General features: G+C 50.1%; 1 protein-coding gene across 1 annotated transcript in view; it reads right to left on the minus strand.

The window, feature by feature from the left end:
- The window catches only part of arhgap9 (Rho GTPase activating protein 9), a 24,409-nt gene extending 5,089 nt beyond the window's left edge, over nt 1-19,320 (minus strand). Inside the window, 19 exon segments of the mRNA XM_067241667.1 lie at nt 42-119; nt 1,108-1,206; nt 1,504-1,623; nt 2,038-2,152; nt 2,403-2,501; nt 2,731-2,826; nt 3,143-3,230; nt 3,630-3,691; nt 3,822-3,869; nt 3,871-3,912; nt 4,277-4,441; nt 5,593-5,655; nt 8,826-8,921; nt 9,048-9,305; nt 11,060-11,418; nt 11,605-11,665; nt 11,667-11,990; nt 11,992-12,130; nt 19,118-19,320. Coding sequence (XP_067097768.1) covers nt 42-119; nt 1,108-1,206; nt 1,504-1,623; nt 2,038-2,152; nt 2,403-2,501; nt 2,731-2,826; nt 3,143-3,230; nt 3,630-3,691; nt 3,822-3,869; nt 3,871-3,912; nt 4,277-4,441; nt 5,593-5,655; nt 8,826-8,921; nt 9,048-9,305; nt 11,060-11,418; nt 11,605-11,665; nt 11,667-11,990; nt 11,992-12,015 — 2,197 coding nt within the window. The 5' untranslated portion in view covers nt 12,016-12,130; nt 19,118-19,320.
- Nucleotides 19,321-19,592: the final 272 nt, after the last annotated feature.

Below are 19,592 nucleotides of genomic sequence, written 5' to 3' on the forward strand. Positions count from 1 at the left end.
CCCTCCCCTCCTCCTCCCCTCCCTCCCCTCCCCCTCCTCACCATGGTTCACCAGGAAACGTAGTTTCTGGATCACCGCCAGGTTGCCGCTCACTCTGTAGATCCCATCTGTCTCCAGACCTGCAGCACACACACACACACACACACACACACGCTTAGAAACACAACCACACACACTTGGAAACACGCAATGTTAGTACAAAACCCCATGTGATGATGGTCTTTTCTCCTGTGTGGTAGGTGTGACGTCTGCAGACCCACAACATCTGAAGTTTCAATCATGATACGCTGCTGCTTGATTTGTTACAGTTCCTCCTGAGAGATGTTATTATCCGCGGTGTGCCGAGTAGATTTACATTTACATGTAGTCATTTAACAGAGGCTCTTATCCAGAATTCAGATTACTAGCCCGATTCCCTCACCGCTCAGCCACCTGACTCCCCAGTAGATGAGATGTGGCTGCTTTGCTCTGTGCCTGAATGCCAAAATACTGCACAAGTACGCCCTTCTGATTCTTGATGTTTCTTATGTACTTTATATCTGCACTGTCGATTGTCGTTTTGCATAAACGAGTCTGATGAATGAATGTTACGGACTGCTCCCCCTAGCTGTGGTGAGCGGTACCGCGGCTGTAAAGAGCAGTTGAACAGGAAGAAGGAAGTTGTAGAATAGAAGTAGAATTCTCGGTAGTCTTCTGAACAACAAGAATCCAAAAAATGTCTAAAATGTCACGAGTGTATCTGGCTCAGCTATGAATATCTTAAGTTTATAACCATGTTAAACAGGAACCTTGTGTGTGTATTTATACGTGTGTTTGTGTCTATAAGTGGGTGTGTGTGTCTATAAGTGTGTGTGTATACATTTACATTTAGTCATTTAGCAGACGCTCTTATCCAGAGCAATTTACAGCAAGTACAGGGACATTCCCCCCGAGGAAAGTAGAGTGAAGTGCCTTGTCCAAGGACACAACGTAATTTGGCACGGCCGGGAATTGGACTGGCAACCTTCAGATTACTAGCCCGCTTCCCTAACCGCTCAGCCACCTGACTCCCTATATGATTGTGTGTGTGTCTATAAATGTGTGTGTATACACGTGTGTGTGTGTTACCTCTCCTCTCCACAGCCTGTGTGCAGAGCCGGACGAAGCGAGGCACTGAGCTCTTCTCTCTCTCACACAGGATCTCCAGACTACAGCCAAACACCTGGTCTGCAAGCACGCACATATATAAACACACACACACGCAAAAACACACACACACAATGAACAAACATTCAAAAAACAAGTATAGTTTCAACTGTCACAAAATTGGTGTTGATTCAGAATGTCATATTTAGTTGTCCGGTCAGGCCCAGAAGGTCCCTTAAGAAGCAAAAGGTCCCTTAAGTTTAAGTGCTATTTCTAGCACTTGCTTGCGTGTGTGTATGTAGTGTGTGTGTGTGTATATGCATGTACAGTGTAGGTAGTGTATGTGTGTGCATGCACAGTGTGTGTGTGCCCCCTTACCCTTGATGAGGCCCTTCTCCTGCAGGGCCTGGAGAGGAGGCCTCTTTAAGATGAGCTTCTTCAGCCTGCTCTTCACCCTCTTCTTCTCTGTGTTCTCCAGGCTGGAGATGGAGCGAGGGACTGCAGGGGGGAGGAGGGGGGAGAGAGGAGAGGGGCGGGGGGGGGAGGGAGAGGAGAGGGGGGAGGGAGGGAGAGGAGAGGAGGGAGGAGGGGGAGGAGAGGAGAGGAAAGGAGGCAGGGAGAGGAGAGGAGGGAGAGGGACAGGAGAGGGGGGGAGGGAGGGAGAGGAGAGGAGAGGGGGGAGGAGGGGAGGAAGGAGAGGAGAGGGGGAGGAGGGAGAGGACAGGGGGAGGACAGGAGGGGAGAGGGGGGAGGGAGGGAGAGGAGAGGAGAGGAGAGGAGAGGGGGAGGGGGGAGGGAAAGAAAAGATGTGTGTAAGTAATAAATGAATGAAAGAGATGGAGTGAGAAAGAGAGAAAGAGTCATAGAGATAGAGAGAGTGTGGGAGAGAGAGAGAGTGACAGAGAGACATACGTGGAGACTTGACCCCCTTGCTGTCGTCCTCATCTCCACTGTGGTCCAGCATCTCCACGCTGCCGGCCCTCCTCAGGGAGTACAGCAGCACGTTGTCCAGAGGGTTCTCACGCTCCTTCACACACACACACACACACACACACACACACACACACACACACACACACACACACACACACACGGACAGACACACACACACACACACACACACAATTACATTTTGTTCATTTACCAGATGCTAATAGACAAACAGACAGGCAGGCAGACAGATTGACAAAGGGACAAAGAGACACAGACAGGACCACACACACACCCACACAGGAACACACACACACAGACCCACACAGACAGGATGTGAGACCCACCAGTCGTTGGAGGACACCCTGGATGGTTGTGTACCACTCGCTGATCAGAGACAGAGTGTCTGACTGGAGCAGGAACTCGTTACCCGTCACCGTCCTCAGCTGAGAAACACAACACAGTGAGGTTAACACTTAGCCTAGCGCTTGTCTGACCTAACTTAGCTTAGCCTAGCGCTTGTCTCACCTATCTTAGCTGAGCCAAGCCTAGCGCTGGTCTGACATATTTTAGCTTAGCTTAGCCAAGCCTAGCCTGTCCTCCCTGTGTGTGTGTGTGTGTGTGTGTGTCTGTGTGTGTGTGTGTGTGTGTGTGTGTGTGTGTGTGTGTGTGTACCCTGAAGACTCCTTTCTTGCTGGACAGGTCGTTGGCCCAGTGCAACTGAGCTCCTCGCAGGTCCACGCTGCTCTCTGGACGGCTGTTTCCTGGTCTCTATGGATACACACACACACACAAAGTATTGAGGCTGCCCTCTAACTATACACACATAAAATATAGAGGTAACACATTAGATGTCAGATGGCTGAGCAGTTAGGGAGTCGGGCTATGAATCAGAAGGTTGTTGGTTCGATTCCCGGCCGTGCCAAATGAAGTTGTGTCCTTGGGCAAGGCACTTCACCCTGCTTGCCTTGGGGAGAATGTCCCTGTACTTACTGTAAGTTGCTCTGGATAAGAGCGTCTGCTAAATGACTAAATGTAAATGTAACACTACAACCATACGCACACACACACACACACACAGTCCTACCCAGCTGGAGGGGGTCTGAGCTTTGGGATCCTTGAAGAACACCAGGCTGTTCCCCACCAGAACCACCCAGGCCTGGCTCCAGTTCTTCCTGCCACAGAGAACACAGAACACAGAGGCTGCAGGTCTAGACGTAAACATCTCTCTGTAGGTCTAGACGTAAACATCTCTGTAGGTCTAGACGTAAACATCTCTCTGTAGGTCTAGACGTAAACATCTCTCTGTAGGTCTAGACGTAAACATCTCTCTGTAGGTCTAGACGTAAACATCTCTCTGTAGGTCTAGACGTAAACATCTCTCTGTAGGTCTAGACGTAAACATCTCTCTGTAGGTCTAGACGTAAACATCTCTCTGTAGGTCTAGACGTAAACATCTCCCTGTAGGTCTAGACGTAAACATCTCTCTGTAGGTCTAGACGTAAACATCTCTCTATAGGCTCACCTATGTCTAGACATGATCTGACTGTCACCGTGGCGACCGGTATCCCTACCTGAGTTTCCTGCCTCCCTCTGCGATCTTGGTCTTGTTCAGAAGCCCCGCCTTCTCCAGCTCCTGACGACATCACAGAGGTTAAAGTTCACTAGGGTTCCTAGGTTACTAAGGCCAGCATGGGCATGCCAACTCTCAGGTAAAACATTTTTCTAGCTTGTGGAGGGTGAGGGTGAGAGTGAGGGTGTCTCACCGGCGTGGTTTCGTCAGGGCTGTCGGGGGAGCTGACTGGAGACGGGGGGCTCCACTATGATGTTGGTCCCGTTGTAGGAGAACTCCCTGCCCTGCAGACACAGGGCAGAAACAGGACAGGAGGTGAAAGGGGGTGTGTGTGTGTGTGTACCTGGCTCTGGGACTCAGGCAGGATCATGGTGTGTGTGTGTGTGTGTGTGTGGGAGTCAGTTGGCTGAGCGGTGAGGGAATCGGGCTAGTAATCCGAAGGTTGCCAGTTCGATTCCCGGTCATGCCAACTGACGTTGTGTCCTTGGGCAAGGCACTTCACCCTACTTGCCTCGGGGGAATGTCCCTGTACTTACTGTAAGTCGCTCTGGATAAGAGCGTCTGCTAAATGACTAAATGTAAATGTAAATGTGTGTGTACCTGGCTCTGGGACTCAGGCAGGATCATGGTGTGTGTGTGTGTGTATACCTGGCTCTGGGACTCAGGCAGGATCATGGACAGGGAGTGGCTGAGTGTATTTTCTCCATGCAGGAGGGCGGAGTGACGTCGCTGGACATCACCATTGTCATGGGCGACAGTGTTGCCGTGGACGACAGTGTTAAGAGTGTCGGAAGAAACTGCACGCTGCATGCTCTTCAGGGGTCAGGGGTCAGGAGTCAGGGGTGGGCACAGAGAGGGAAACGTCATGCACTGATGCACTGGCTGCATATTACACCACACCATCCCACATCAAGTACAGGGCTCATTCAGTGTACAATCCAGATGCCGTATAGCAACGTGTCAGCCCCGCCCAGGTGGCATGCTGGGTGAGATAAATAGAGAGTTTCATCAAGGTGAACCCACAGTGAGCCACATTACATTCTAGGCTCATAACCTCTTCTAGAGATACTAAAGGGAATTCATCCCTCCGTCCCTGTCATTCCTCTATCCCTCCAAGAAGAGAGGAGAGGAGCTGGAGAGAGGAGAGGGGGGGAGCTGGAGAGAGGAGAGGAGGGGAGCTGGAGAGAGGAGAGGAGGGGAGCTGGAGAGAGGAGGGGAGCTGGAGAGAGGAGAGGAGGGGGGCTGGAGAGAGGAGAGGAGCTGGAGAGAGGAGAGGAGGGGAGCTGGAGGGAGGAGAGGAGGGGAGCTGGAGAGAGGAGAGGAGGGGAGCTGGAGAGAGGAGAGGAGGGGGAGCTGGAGAGAGGAGAGGAGGGGAGCTGGAGAGAGGAGGGGAGCTGGAGGGAGGAGAGGAGGATGCAGCACTAGTCTTGTTCTGCTCCAGTTCTCTCTGAAGGCTGAGAGGCACGGCAGCGCATCATGGGGAGATGGACACACACACACAAGCATGTTGCACGCACACACGCAAACTCCCAAGCATGTTTGCACACATTCACACGCATTTGCACGCACACAAAAAAAATTAAATAATAGCATTTCCCTTTTTCCAGTTAACTTGATAAAGGTCTCCACAGTAACCCAGAGAATACAGGCATGTGACATCCTCCTAGCTCTGCCCTGTTCTGTCTCTCTGTCACAGTGGTTCATTTGCAGCGACGTGATTGGAGGGCCCAGGAGGTTTGCCTGGGTAATCACCTGCACCTGTGGTTTCATTGCTTACACCTTCCAACGCAGCTTCACCCTGACGCCTCACACACACCCTACTCGACTGGATGACAAACTGACAGGCCTCGTCTCTAGACTCTGGACGGCCGCTGTGCAGGAGACGGTACGTTTATTTCCTACCCCGTCCCATCCCCCTGGTGTGGGCGAGAGGCAGAGGTGACTCACAGGTGGAAGACCCTCACCTGTCTGGACTGCCAACCAGTCTCTGGGTTCCTCTGACCTGGGTGGAGGAAGTCTGGAGACAGCTGCATACAGTACACACACAGAACACACACACAGAACACACACGAAACACACAGAGAGCAGAGAGAGAGAGAGAGAGAGAACACACATGATTGAAACGACTGAACACAACCTGGTCCCAAAAGACAGCCTTTTCTGTGAGACATTCCAGATGAATAACTTCTCCTTCTCCACACTCAGTATCAAAGCATTCTTGTTATTCTGAAACTGATAAACAAGGAGGTAAGGTCATGAACTAAGCAGAAGTGTTTGGACTGGACTGAAAGAGCGTGTAAAAACAATATGCCATCTAACACAGTACGGACCACAGACAGTCATGTAGACAGCCAGGTAACACAGTATGGATCACAGACAGTCATGTAGACAGCCAGGGTAGCACAGTACGGACCACAGACAGTCATGTAGACAGTCAGGTAACACAGTATAGACCACAGACAGTCATGTAGACAGCCAGGTAGCACAGTATGGACCACAGACAGTCATGTAGACAGCCAGGTAGCACAGTATGGATCACAGACAGTCATGTAGACAGCCAGGTAGCACAGTATGGACCACAGACAGCCAGTATAAGAGGTAGCCGCCTCGGACCCAGTCGAGCGCTGGCCAGGCATGAGCAGGTAACACAGCGTGTCACAATTTGAGAAATCTTCTGAATGCAGAAACAGGATGAACAGCCTCAGTTCTTGTGAGTCATGGTTGCATGACACCCACACACGCGCACAGGCACACAAACACACACACACGCACAGGCACACAAACACACACACACGCACAGGCACACAAACACACACACACGCACAAAACACACCCACACACAGGCACATTTGAAGACACATAAACATTGTTTTGCTTTGTTTTCAAAGTTTCAAACCGTTTCACGGTTAAACAGTTTCCTGTGACAGGCTAGTCTCTTGGACTCAGCTGAGCACTTCCTCTCAGCTGAGTCAAGAGAAAACTCTGGCTTCTCTATCACAGCCAGACAGAATCATCCAAATAAATCTGGTGAAACCACAACCTCCATTAACTTACCTCAATCACTCATCTAACCTCTAAGAATGACATCATCAACACACTGCACACTGACTGACACGTGGCGCCGACCAGAACCACACAGAACACAGAACCACACAGAACCACACAGAACCACACAGAACACAGAACCACACAGAACACAGAACCACACGGAACACAAAACCACACGGAACACAGAACCACACGGAACACAAAACCACACAGAACACAGAACCACACGGAACACAAAACTACACGGAACACAGAACCACACGGAACACAGAACCACACGGAACACAAAACTACACGGAACACAGAACCACACGGAACACAGAACCACACGGAACACAGTACCACACAGCACTACATGACAGAACCACACAGCAGACAGAACCCAACAGAACTCACAGGACATCCGCTGGAGAGTGTGTCTGTCGGGACCAGAGGACCAGCTGAGCTGGAGCCAGCAGCTACAGAGTGCTAGTTTATCCAGACGGGTCGGAGGGTTGTGGCTCAGTCCTTCTCATCTGAAACTACTTTGCCCTCTCTTCTCTTCTCTCTCTTTCCTCGTCTCTCTCTCTCTCACTCCCTCCCTCTCTCTCTCTCTGTATCTCTTTCCTCGTCTTGCTCCTTCTCTCTCTCCGTCTCTCTCTGTCTACCTTTCTGCTTCCTCTTTTCTACAGGGAAGTGAGCTGCAATCAGCTACCAGCTACCAGCATTCACACAGCTCAACTAGGAAGCTCAGTTGAAGAACTTCCTCATTCTGTCTGGTCTCTGCAGCAACCACAATGATCTCCCTTGACCCCTGACCTCAGCACCACCGAGGGAAATTCACTTCTGATCTCTTCATGTCTGCAAGGGTCCAATCCTCAGGTCAAATAGAGGGAGTCATGTATCACAAGTGTTCCAATATGCTTAATGAACCCTTACTACTCCCCTCTGGCAGAAGGCTGCGGTCCATCAGGACCAAAACCTCACGCCATAAGAACAGTTTCTTTCCATCTGCTACTGGCCTCTTCAACAAGGCCAAGGACTCCCATTGACATTCATTCACTTATTTAACTATTATAAGTCCATCTAATGGCAATTCAGTATGCATAAGCCACTTTATCTCAGTATCCGATTGCACTATGTTGACCATTCACGCTGCTCATTATTCTTATTTTTATATATATTTTATTTTATATTTAAATTGTTGTATTCTTAGATTGTTTAGTTCTTAGAAATAGTTAAACTTTTGTACTTTTACTTAATTTAAGATCTGTATATGTTTAGTGTTTTGCACCTCCCTGCCACAGTAAATTCCGTGTTTGTATAACATACATGGCGAATAAACCGAATTCTGATTCTGATTCTGATTAAAGATCCCTGGAAGAACCCTTGTGCAGTGTCTGTGTCATGGTCTCCATGTTGGTGGGTGTGGCCAGGGTTCCCCAGCCCTCCTGAGGATTAGCTTGCTAGGCGTGGTGCGGTTTACACATACACCATTACACACACGGTTACACACACACACACACTGTTACACACACACCCCACCACCACACCCCCACTATTACACACACACTATTTCAGGGAAATAAATAAATAAAGGGCCTGGCAGCTAGAAGGATGTAATCCCCTTTTTAATTTGGCTTCGCTGGCCGTGCCTCTAATCTGCTACATGAGGCAGAGTAGGTCCACGGCAAGATGTGTGTGTGTGTGTAAGGGCTGAGCAGAGCTGAACAGGAAGAAGTTGTGTGTGTGTGTTAGAATAAAGTACCACACTATGAACCAGTTAAACGGATACAAACTCAGAATGAAAACAAGTTCATTTCCTGTGACTGCCAATGGTCTGGTTCTGCATGGAACAACAAGAATTCGCTGCCAGTTTTCTGACAAAAACCATGACAGTAAATACAATACAGTACTCTCTCTCTCGTTTCAATAATGTGTGTTTCAATAACTGCAGATTCTCAGATGCACGACTGAAAAGATAAAATCTTAATAAAATCTTCCTCTTTCTTTGGCTCTCCCCCTCTCCCCCCCCCATCTCTCTCTCTCTCTCTCTATCTCTCATCCCCCCCCTCACCCTCCCATTGACCTATTTGTAGTTTGGTGGGCCTTCGGTTTGTGTTCATAAACAACCGTTAACCCCTGTGACGTGAGTGTGTGCAGTCTGTACCCGGAGCAGGGTGCCGTGCCCTGGGCTGGGGAGGGGTAGAGACAGGTGGTGGGAGGGTCTGGGGAGGGTCTGGTTCTGGTTCTGGAAGGGGCCGGCCTGGAAGCAACACAACCAGAGTTAACTTTAACACCGACACCTTAGAGTACAAACTGACAGCTACAGCGAGACAGACAGCGACAAGCAGTCAGACAGGTAGACAGACAGACAGACACAGACAGGTACCCGGGCAGGGGGGTGCTGGCGAGCCCTGCGGGGGGGTTTCCAGGACCTCTCCTGGGTGATGCTGTTGATGTAGAAGCAGCGCCCGGATGCAGAGTCTGAGTACTGCTCCCACAGGCCCAGAGTTTGGAGGGGAGGCTGGCCAGGAGGAGGGCTGGGGGGCTGGGGGCCTGGGGGCTGGGAGCCCTGCCTCCTCTCCAGCTCGCTGGACAGACCACACTCCACCAAGGACTTCTGGGTAATGTAGTCCTGGCCTGGTACCTGGGTGGAGGACGGGAGGGTGTTAGGATATGTAGGATAGATGATGAGGAATGGTGTACTGTAATGTGAGGTCAGAGAGAGAGAGAGAGAGAGAGAGAGAGAGAGAGAGAGAGAGAGAGAGAGAGAGAGAGAGAGAGAGAGAGAGAGAGAGAGAGAGAGAGAGAGAGAGATAAAGGGGTTATGAACCCAGCTACCACAGAGGAGATTAAACAACAGCTTATAGAAACACAGTCATTTACATTCAGCAGTCAGGATCAGAACAACCATCTTTAACCCTCCCCAGCAGTCAGTATCAGAACATCTGGTGGCTGGGGTATAAATATATATATACACACACACACTGTATTTATAGGGGAGAGAGAGGGAGAAAGATAGAGAGAGAAAGAGAGAGGGAAAATAGATGTATATATATATATATATATATATATATATATATATATATATGTCTGTATATAGTATATTTATTGTGTATGGTAAACCCTGGTTACAGCCTGGACTTATCCACTTATGTAACATGCTCAATTCTGATAATGACAACGGACTCTGTTGTAGGTAGTTAGCTAATGATAGCCAACTGGCGGTGGTGCCAACTCAATTTGATTTGACTCAAATGATTGTTTTCCACCGTAGACAGAAGCCCTCAATATGCTAGCTGGTCGTCATGACAACTGCCGTGACACTGACATCGTCTTCAACGCAACAAACACCACTTTCCCTGATCAAATTGAACTCTGAGGCATTGCAGCACAGGACTGAAACTAATCAGGAAAAAAGCAATTTGGCAACAAGATATTCTTTGAAGTGTTCAAAGGGTTGTCCTCTCTCTGTCTCTCTCTGTCCCTCCCTCTCTCCTCTTAATCTTTCCATGCCCCTTTCTCTCTCTCTCCCTCTCCCTCCTGTCTCTCTCTCTCTCCCTCTCGGCTGTCTTCACCAGGTCACATTAAGGGGTCAGGGAACAGCCAGTGTTGCCTCAGAGAGTTGACAGACAGAGCTAGCAGTGAAAACAGACACATACCCACATCCACTTCCTGCTTTCACCTTTACAGGAAACGAGAGAGAGACAGAGAGTGAGACAGAGAGAGAGAGAGGCAGGGAAAGACACAGAGAGGGAAAGAGACAGAGAGAGAGAGAGAGAGAGAGAGAGAGAGAGAGAGAGAGAGGCAGGGAAAGACACAGAGAGGGAAAGAGACAGTGAGAGAGAGACACACACACAGAGAGAGAGAGAGAGAGAGAGAGAGAGAGAGAGAGAGAGAGAGAGAGAGAGAGAGAGAGAGAGAGAGAGAGAGAGAGAGAGAGAGAGAGAGAGAGAGAGAGAGAGAGAGAGAGAGAGAGAGAGAGAGAGAGAGAGAGAGAGAGAGAGAGAGAGAGATGTTTACTACGTGTGTTGATTGAGGAGCTAACACAACACCGCTGCAGCGTCTCTGAGTCCTCTCAGCTCATGAAGACAGCCCCATGTGACCCAGGTGCTGCAGGCGGGGCGGTCCAGTCTGTACATTAGTGTGTGTGTGTGTGTGTGAAGGAGTACTTGTGTGTACATTAGTGCCTGTGTGTGTGTGCGTTTCCAGGGAGAGAGAAGCTTGTGACCTGGATGTGGCAGTAATCCCGCTTGTGTGTGTGTGTTTATGTATACCCGTGTGTGTGTTTATGTATACCCGTGTGTGTGTGTGTGTGTGTGTGTGTTTATGTATACCCGTATGTGTGTGTGTGTGTGTGTGTTTATGTATACCCGTGTGTGTGTGTGTGTGTGTGTGTACCTGCAGATAGCTGTGCCTGCGAGGCAGATCTGCCGTATCCCACTGGCTGTAGTACTTCTGGGGGGCCCTGAGATGGGGGGCTCTGCTGATGGTCATGCCCCCCTGGCCCCCTTCCTGCTCCTCGTAGGGGTTCTGGGGCAGGCTGGTGGAGCTCCTGCTACGGGGTATGGAGGCCCCCCACCCAGGGCCCCCTCCGGGCACCAGTAGGTGAGAGGAGAAGGAGGAGGCAGGGCAGGGGGATCCTGAGAGGGGCAGGGAGGGGAAGTGGCTCCCCTGGCCGTCGCTGCTACCTGGCTCCGCCCCCCGCCAGGCATTGTGGGAGTTGAGGTTCTCCATGGAGCGGCAGAAGGTTCTGGTTGCTGAGGAGACGGGGAGAGATGAGGTACAGCAAATCAGACTCTTTATCGCCTCTCTCTCCTCTCTCACTCTCCCTTTCTCTCGTTCTTTCCCTCCCTCTCCTCTCAATTTCATTCTCTTTTTACCCTTTCTCTAATTTCTCCTCTTCCTCTCCTTCTTTCTCCCTCTCTCTCTCCCCCAGGCCTCACCTGTGTGTTGGTCCTGAGGAGCGAGTGAGGCCCGCGAGGCCCCCTCAGGAACAGGGGTGGGGGGTACCGGCGCGGTGCTGCGGGGGCCTCAGGGGGGCAATGGGCACCTCCACCACGTACGTGGCTGGCACGTACAGCGGCTTGGTCTTGCTGGCCGCCCCGATCCTCTTCACCTGCCACCAGTCCCCGTTGGTCTTCCGGAGCAGGACGAAGCGTTCCCCCTCCCGGATGCACACCTGCCGACCGTCGCCCCCACGGTACTGGTAGTCGTACTGGGCCTCCAGCACCACGGTTCCCCGCGGCACCCCACACACACTGCTCCCCCTGCTGGCCAGCGCCGGCATGACGGCTGAGGAGGAGGAGGAGGGGGAGGAGGAGGTGAGGGGGGCGGCGCCAGCTGCTGGACAGCATGCCCTTGTCAGTGGACGCCGGGGAGGGCGGTGAGGCGGGGTGGGTGGGTGACGCTGGTCGTACCGGGGGCGCTGGTGCTGGGCACTGGTGATGGGAGCCAAGCCAGGTCCATGCTCTGAAATAGACAGAGAACAGAAGGCTTCGCATGGGCATAGGGAGACTTGGGCAGGGCAGATACACACACACCACCTCCTCAGACACACACACACACACACACCATGCTAACACAGCTAGCTAACCATGCACACCAACAGTCTCATTGTGTTATAACTGAGCTAATTTACCCCCTATCTAGACCACACTCTCAGTGGAACACAGCTAAACATTCAATAAACAGGTTTTGTAATCTAATCTGATCACTAATCTGACTAATGATGAATGAAATAGTGTTGACTTATTCCAATCTATCCTACAGAGTGGAAATTAAACGCAAATCTTACCAGGGTCTGAACAAACAATGACATAAAAAAATAATAGTGCAATCAAAATAGTTTGTAGTGTTTGAAATCCACAGACTGTGAAAGGTTCTCAAACAGAGAAAAGCACAGCAGAGCAGAATTGTCACATAATCTGATTTAAAATCCCAGAGTGGGATGAGGGATACAGCAGGTCACCCACACACACACACACACACACACACACACACACACACACACACACACACACACACACACACACACACACACACACACACACACACACACACACACACACTCCCAAACACACACTCCCACCCCAGAAATCTGAGAGCTAAACACCAGGTCATTACTACAGAGGGTTCACCCCTCTAATGTTCCCTGGACACTAAGAAGACATTAGCTCTGGACTGGAGGGGGGGCGGGGCAGGGTGAGGCTGAATCTAAGTGGGGGAGGTGGGGGGAAAGAGAGGAGGAGGTGGGGGAAAGAGAGGAGGAGGTGGGGGGAAGAGAGGAGGATAGCAGGAGGTGGGGGGAAGAGAGGAGGAGGTGGGGGAAAGAGAGGAGGAGGTGGGGGGAAGAGAGGAGGAGGTGGGGGGAAGAGAGGAGGATAGGAGGAGTTGAGGGGAAGAGAGGAGGAGGTGGGGGCAGATGTTAAACCCGGTAAAGAGAACCAGGACAGATGCCACCACACACCAGGGCAGACAGGTGTGTGTGTGGGTCTGTATGTGCATCGATATGTATGTGTGGGTGTTTTAGAGTGAGTGAGAGACTGAATGAGGGAATGAGTTAGGATATTTGTTTGAATAAATGTGGTTTTTTTTCACAAAACCCACATATATATATATGTATGTATGTATGTATGTGTGGGTTTTGTGTAGGTAGGTGTGTGTATATATATATATACACAGTACTGTTTATTTATTTATATTTATATATATAGAGAGAGAAAGAGAGAGAGAGCGAGAGAGCGAGATAAAGAGAGAGATAAAGAGAGTAGGTAAGATAGAGAAATTGTGTGTGTTCCGACTACATCAGCTGACCAAATGAAGTGGTGAAGTGCTGCAACCACAGTCATCCTGAACTCAGTCAACAAGTCTACGTGTCTCCAGTCCCGTCTGCCTTCAATAACATGCTGCTCCTGCAACTGTACTGTAGAAATATGCCTTGTTAGATGGAGAGATACAGATTCTGTTGTCTGGTGTGTGTGTGTACGTGTCTGTGTATACGTGTGTGTATGTGTTTGTATGTGTGTGTGTGTGTCTGCGTCTGTATGTGTGTGTGTGTACGTGACTGTATATGTTAACATTTACATTTAGTCATTTTGCAGACGCTCTTATCCAGAGCAACTTACAGTAAGTACAGGGACATTCCCCCCGAGGCAAGTAGTGAAGTGCCTTGCCCAAGGACACAACCTCATTTAGCATGGCCGGGAATCGAACTGGCAACCTTCAGATTACTAGCCCGATTCCCTAACCGCTCAGCCACCTGACTCCCTACTATGAACGTTATATGTGTGTGTGTCCTTGGAGCAGACTCAGGACCCTGGGCAGCCTCCCTCCTGGGGTCCCCGCTCTGGATAAGAGCGTCTGCTAAATGAGTAAATGTCCCCGTCATCAGAGCAGACATACGGCTGTCTGGAGCCAGCTGCCCGAAGAGCCAGCTCTCTGGGGGGGGGGGGGGGCAGCATCACAGCAGAGGGGGTTTGTAGCGTGTGTGTGTGTGTGTGTGTATGTGTGTGTGTATGTGTGTGTGGGTGTGTGTGTGTGTGGGTGGGTGTGTGTGTGTGTGGGTGGGTGTCCAAAGCCGATTAGGTCTGGGAGCAAAAGAGCCTTTCGCGACTTTACCTCCTTGAGAAAGAAGCTAATTTAGTTTGAAACCTTTTTTTGTTAAACCTTTCCTGTAAAATAAACAACAGCTCTACAGATTTAATCCAGTCAGTAAACTATGCACTTCTGATCTCTCGATTTTTAATCTTTCTGTCTTTATGCACAGTAATGTGTATGTTGGATGTGTTTGGATGAAAGCTTCTGGTAAAGGAATGAGATGTATAACGTGACTGTTTGGGAAGTTATCTTCAACATATCAGTAAAAAACAGAACATTGACAGCATCAGGACCTCTGACTCATGCCCCTTTCATTCAAAGTCAGATGAATTCCCATTCACCCTGTCCATGTCTCTGCATACAGAAAAACAGGCTTCCTTCACATTTCCCGGGATTAAAAGCCCAGTATGAGTGTTGGCGGCCATGACAGCTAGTCTGTGAGAGGACAGCAGGCTGAGAGGAGAGAAGGCTAACTAGGACAAGCCGACTGGCAGGAGCACACTGCCCTGGGCGGGGGGGGCATGGGCAGGGGGCGGCTCCATCAGTACTGTGGGACTCTGGCTCTGTTGCTCCGGCGACCCAAACAGAAAGAGAGAGCCATATGGTGGCAGGACAAACACACACAACGCACACAGTAGAGAGAGAGAGAGAGAGAGAGAGAGAGAGAGAGAGAGAGAGAGAGAAAGAGCCCCAAAGAAAGAGGAAGATTGTAACCCTGAGCTAAGGAGGCGTTTTATCTTTTATCTTTTCAGTCGTGCATCTGAGAATCTGCAGTCGAGCGGATTGCATGCCTGCCATGAAGGGAGAAAGAGATGAGGAGTATCTAGCTGGTGTTCTCTCCGTCTGCTGAGTCTGTCTAGTTTTTTGTCTCTGTCGCTTTTGCTATCTGTCTCTCTTTCACGCTCTCTCTCTCTCTCTCTCTCTCTCTCTCTCTCCCTGCCACCCCAGGGGTCAGGGTAAGTCAGGGATGAGTTAGGGTTGAGGTGGAGGGGAGTCCGGGTGAGTTAGGGGTGAGGCAGGTGGAGTCAGGGGTGAGGAGGGGGGAGGCAGGGTAAGGCCTTCAGTCAGGGACCCTCCTCAAGCAGTCCATCTGTCCAGTCTAAACCCTTGTCTGTCATTAGGATAAGACACATAGAGACCAGGGAGGAGGACAGGGGGAGGAGGAGAGGGGCGAGGGGAGGGAGAGGAGGAGGGGCGAGGAGAGGGGGAGGGGGAGGAGGAGGGGCGAGGAGAGGGGGAGGGGGAGGAGGAGAGGGGCGAGGGGAGGGAGAGGACGAGGAGGAGACAGAGGAGGATAGCCAAGCTGAGGCTGGAGATTAGAGGACCAGAGAGAAGAGGATGGGGAGAAGAGTAGAGATCTCACCAACGCATCAATGCTGTACATGCCTGACCACACACACACACACACGCAATCTCATTCTTAATCCCACTTGACTGATCCTGGATCAACTGACTGAACCCCCACCGACCCTCCACCCCTCCTTCCCTCCCTCATCCATTACTCCATCTCTCCCTGCATCCATTCCTCAAACCCTCCCTCCTTAATCCTCTATCCTTCCATCCATCCCTGCTACCCTCCTACCCCACCACCCTCCTACCCCCTTACCTTACCCGCCTCTTCCCACAACCCCCCTCCACCCCCTAACAACCTCCCCCCCCCTCCCCAGCCTCCTACACCAGTGAGCGTGCCAGTCACAGCCAGGCTCAGAATGTCTCATTGATCCAGTCATTGATCCATGTTCAGATCAGCTAGAACTACAGAGCTAGCATTAGAGTGGCTCCCTCTTTCTCCACCTCCTTCCCTCGCCCTCCCTCACTCTACGCCTCCCTTTGGAATGTGTAGCCCTGGTTTACCCCTAACCCTGTGGCTAGTACTGAAACACTGCTGGAACTTTGCATTTCTGAGTAGTTCTGTTAAGTGAGAGAGAAGGAGGATATGAGAAGAGAGAAGCGTTGTGAGACTGGTCCTGGTTAGATGTAGAGAAAGGCCTGGTTGTGAGGTGAGGTTGGAGTGAGGCTGGGTTCCGACTGGTCTAGAGTCAGGGGTGAGGATGGGCTAAGAGGCTGGGGAAAGGCTGGCTTAGAGGCTGGGGAGAGGCTGGGCCAGAGGCTAGGGAGAGGCTGATCTGAGGCTGGGGTGAACCCAGGGTGAGGCGGCAGTGAGGCCGGGCCAGAGGCGAGCCTGCAGCTCATTGATGTTGGTGGTGAAGAGCAGGGGGATCATTGATCTAGCAGGGTGAGAATGTGCTGTCACTAGCAATCAGGACAGGCCCACTTCCAGCTCCCTGCAGCCTGGGAGGGTGCTCCTGGAGGAAGTGCATAAACCTCCACAGGCACGACCCAGACAGAAACACACACACCTCAACCGGAGACAGTAACACAGAGAGAACAAGACAACAGCAGGATAAACAAAGATACTGGCATTAAAAGAGAGAGACAGGCAGAGAGAGACAGAGAGAGAAAGAGAGAGAGAGACAGACAGACAGACAGACAGACACAATGAGAGACAGAGAAAGAGAGAGAGAGATTTCATGCTGTCCAGGGACAGTTTAGAGTGCTTCTCAGCACCTAAAACACGACTGTGAGAATTTCGCATCAGTTGCCTGATGTTTAACCATCTGTCATAGTAGAGCAGGAGGTGGGGGGAGGAGAGGGGGTGAGAGAGGAGGTGGGAGAGGAGGTGGGGGGAGGAGAGGAGGTGAGAGAGGAGGTGGGAGAGGAGGTTAGAGAGGAGGTGAGAGAGTAGAGGTGAGAGAGTAGAGGAGGTGAGAGAGGAGGTGAGAGAGGAGGTTGGAGAGGAGGTGAGAGAGGAGGTGAGAGAGGAGGGGAGGTGAGAGAGGAGGTGAAAGAGGAGGTGAGAGAGGAGGTGGGAGAGGAGAAGAGGTGAGAGAGGAGGGGAGAGAGGAGGTGGGAGAGGAGAGGAGGTGAGAGAGGAGGTGAGAGAGGAGAGGAGGTGAGAGAGGAGGTGGGAGAGGAGAGGAGGTGAGAGAGGAGGTGAGAGAGGAGGTGAGAGAGGAGGTGAGAGAGGAGAGGAGGTGAGAGAGGAGGTGGGAGAGGAGGTGAGAGAGGAGAGGAGGTGAGAGAGGAGAGGAGGTGGGAGAGGAGATGAGACTTGAGCACGTACGCAAACTTTCACAATCATATACATAATCATCGTCTTACACACACACACACACACACACACTCGAGCACACACACTTTCACAATCACATACATAATCATTGCAAGCATTATGCCCTACATGGACCAATATCTAAATATAATATAAAACAGTGTAATCCTCTCTAAACTCCAGCGGACTTAGACCGCATACGCCTCTCTCCTCGTGACCGCCCCACTGACCCAGGAGAGAACAACCAAAAAAGAACCTTCTACTGTCATCATCATCATCATCATCATAATAACCATCATGTGTTCGTTTAGAGGATGCTTCTATCCAAAGCAATGTACACATTGGGGATTTGAACCTGTGACCTCTTGACATGCAGTCTAATGGCCTACCACTGATTTTATACACAAGGCAGCCAGTTTCTAATCAGTGCAACTATTTCAGCACGGTAATCTTTCAAGGCTCAAGCGGCCATGAGCTCATGCAGGCGGCTGGACCCACGGGGGGGAAAATGCCAGCTTTGTTTTGTAAGGTTATGAAACAGGAGTATTGAAATGCCTCAAATTGATCCTTAGACTCCAACCCTGGCAGTTCCAACACTCCATTATATTCAGGGTAAACTTAGCTTAGTCAAAGTATGCGTGAGTAAAACATGTAAATGTTCCATTGAAACAAAGAGGTCTCTGAGTCATCTAGCCTTATCAAGTAAGGATTGGTATGTACCATCAGACCCATATTTTTCCATCACCCATCAGAGAAACTTTATTTCAGAGAGGAAGCCTACATTTGACTGATATTAAAATACAGGGACTCAACAGTTTCACGGCTTTAAACGGTTTTAAAGTGCCTCAAACTCAGAGCACGCTCTCAGCAGTTGAACAACCCGCACAGATCGAGTCACAGATCATGTTTCTCATTGTTCTAACCGGAAATGAATACTACTTTGTTTAACGAAACTCGACGTAAGTGATAGAAGTGAGGACTAAGGTGTTGATGACGAAATCGACCACTGAACCACCGCGTCTTAAAGGGTGCAGAGGAGTGTGGGGCCTGCTCACCCGGAACCACCAACTGATTGTAAATCGTGTTAAGTTGTTACCGTTTGACTTTGAAATAAAAAATATCATGTTGCGTCGTCGTGCTGACGCCTGTCCTGGATTACAGTAAAGCCTTCGGTTTTCACGTTTAGAGCAAACAGTCGGCATGCGCCAATCACTCTGGTAGGCCTATACCTTGACACAAAATCGAATCGCCTATTGAATTACATTAAACTGTCACAAATGATTGCTTGATGACAATTATATCATTGTATGGGCCTATAACATAACTTGGCTACTTAATGCATTTAGTTGGCTGTGATCTAAATAGTTAGCGTTTAGGATGTGTCTACGGTGACGACAACTGTCAACTAAAACTGAACAACATTACGAACCGTCCCAGAAATCATCTCAAGTCCCATATTGCGTGCACGCGCCAACACCTGCTGCTCCACCAGCGATATCAAGAGTGGCACACTGGCCGGGTGTATATTTCTTGTCAAAGTATTCCAATAACGTATTAATATACTGGCGTGAATTTTTCCTCTCAATATGTAGGCTATATGCACAAATCTACTCCGTCCTGTCGTACACTGATTATTAGGTTACAACTTTGAACAAATTTGTATTTCATTAGTTTTATTTTGGATGGGGAAAACATGTAGGCCTACTCCATATGACGAAAAAAAAATATTGTAATTGCTGTAATCTCACCTTCAGGACCGCGGATCGGTGAAAGCCATGTAAACTATTTTCACGCAAGAGAATTGATGCCCCTCGACGGTTATAAGGTCCTCGGATTGGAAAAACGCTGCGAGTGAGATGCGCTTCTCTCCGTTTTATCCACGCTTGCGTTAGGGACTCTACTTCACAGATAGGCTACATGCCAACTGAAAAAAAGTGCGCCTCTCCTAAAGTGCAGTTCCATATAGGTGCATGCATTCAAGTAGAAATCAACTTAACTTAACAGAAAGGACTCGTAAAAAAAATTAATAAAAACCACATACGGAACATTGATTGGTTTACATATGGTTTTACACAAACCAATCATCTTAGCGCAGGAGGCACAACGCCGGTTTGTTTTAGGAAACTGCAACACCGATGGGGGATGTAGTCCATCACACTGACGGATTTTATTGTGGAACAGGAGCTGATGCGCTTTGAAAAACTACAACAGGCGCCATTTTCA

The sequence above is a fragment of the Osmerus mordax genome, chromosome 1 (assembly GCF_038355195.1).
Source record: "Osmerus mordax isolate fOsmMor3 chromosome 1, fOsmMor3.pri, whole genome shotgun sequence".
NCBI classification, from domain to species: Eukaryota; Metazoa; Chordata; class Actinopteri; order Osmeriformes; family Osmeridae; genus Osmerus; species Osmerus mordax.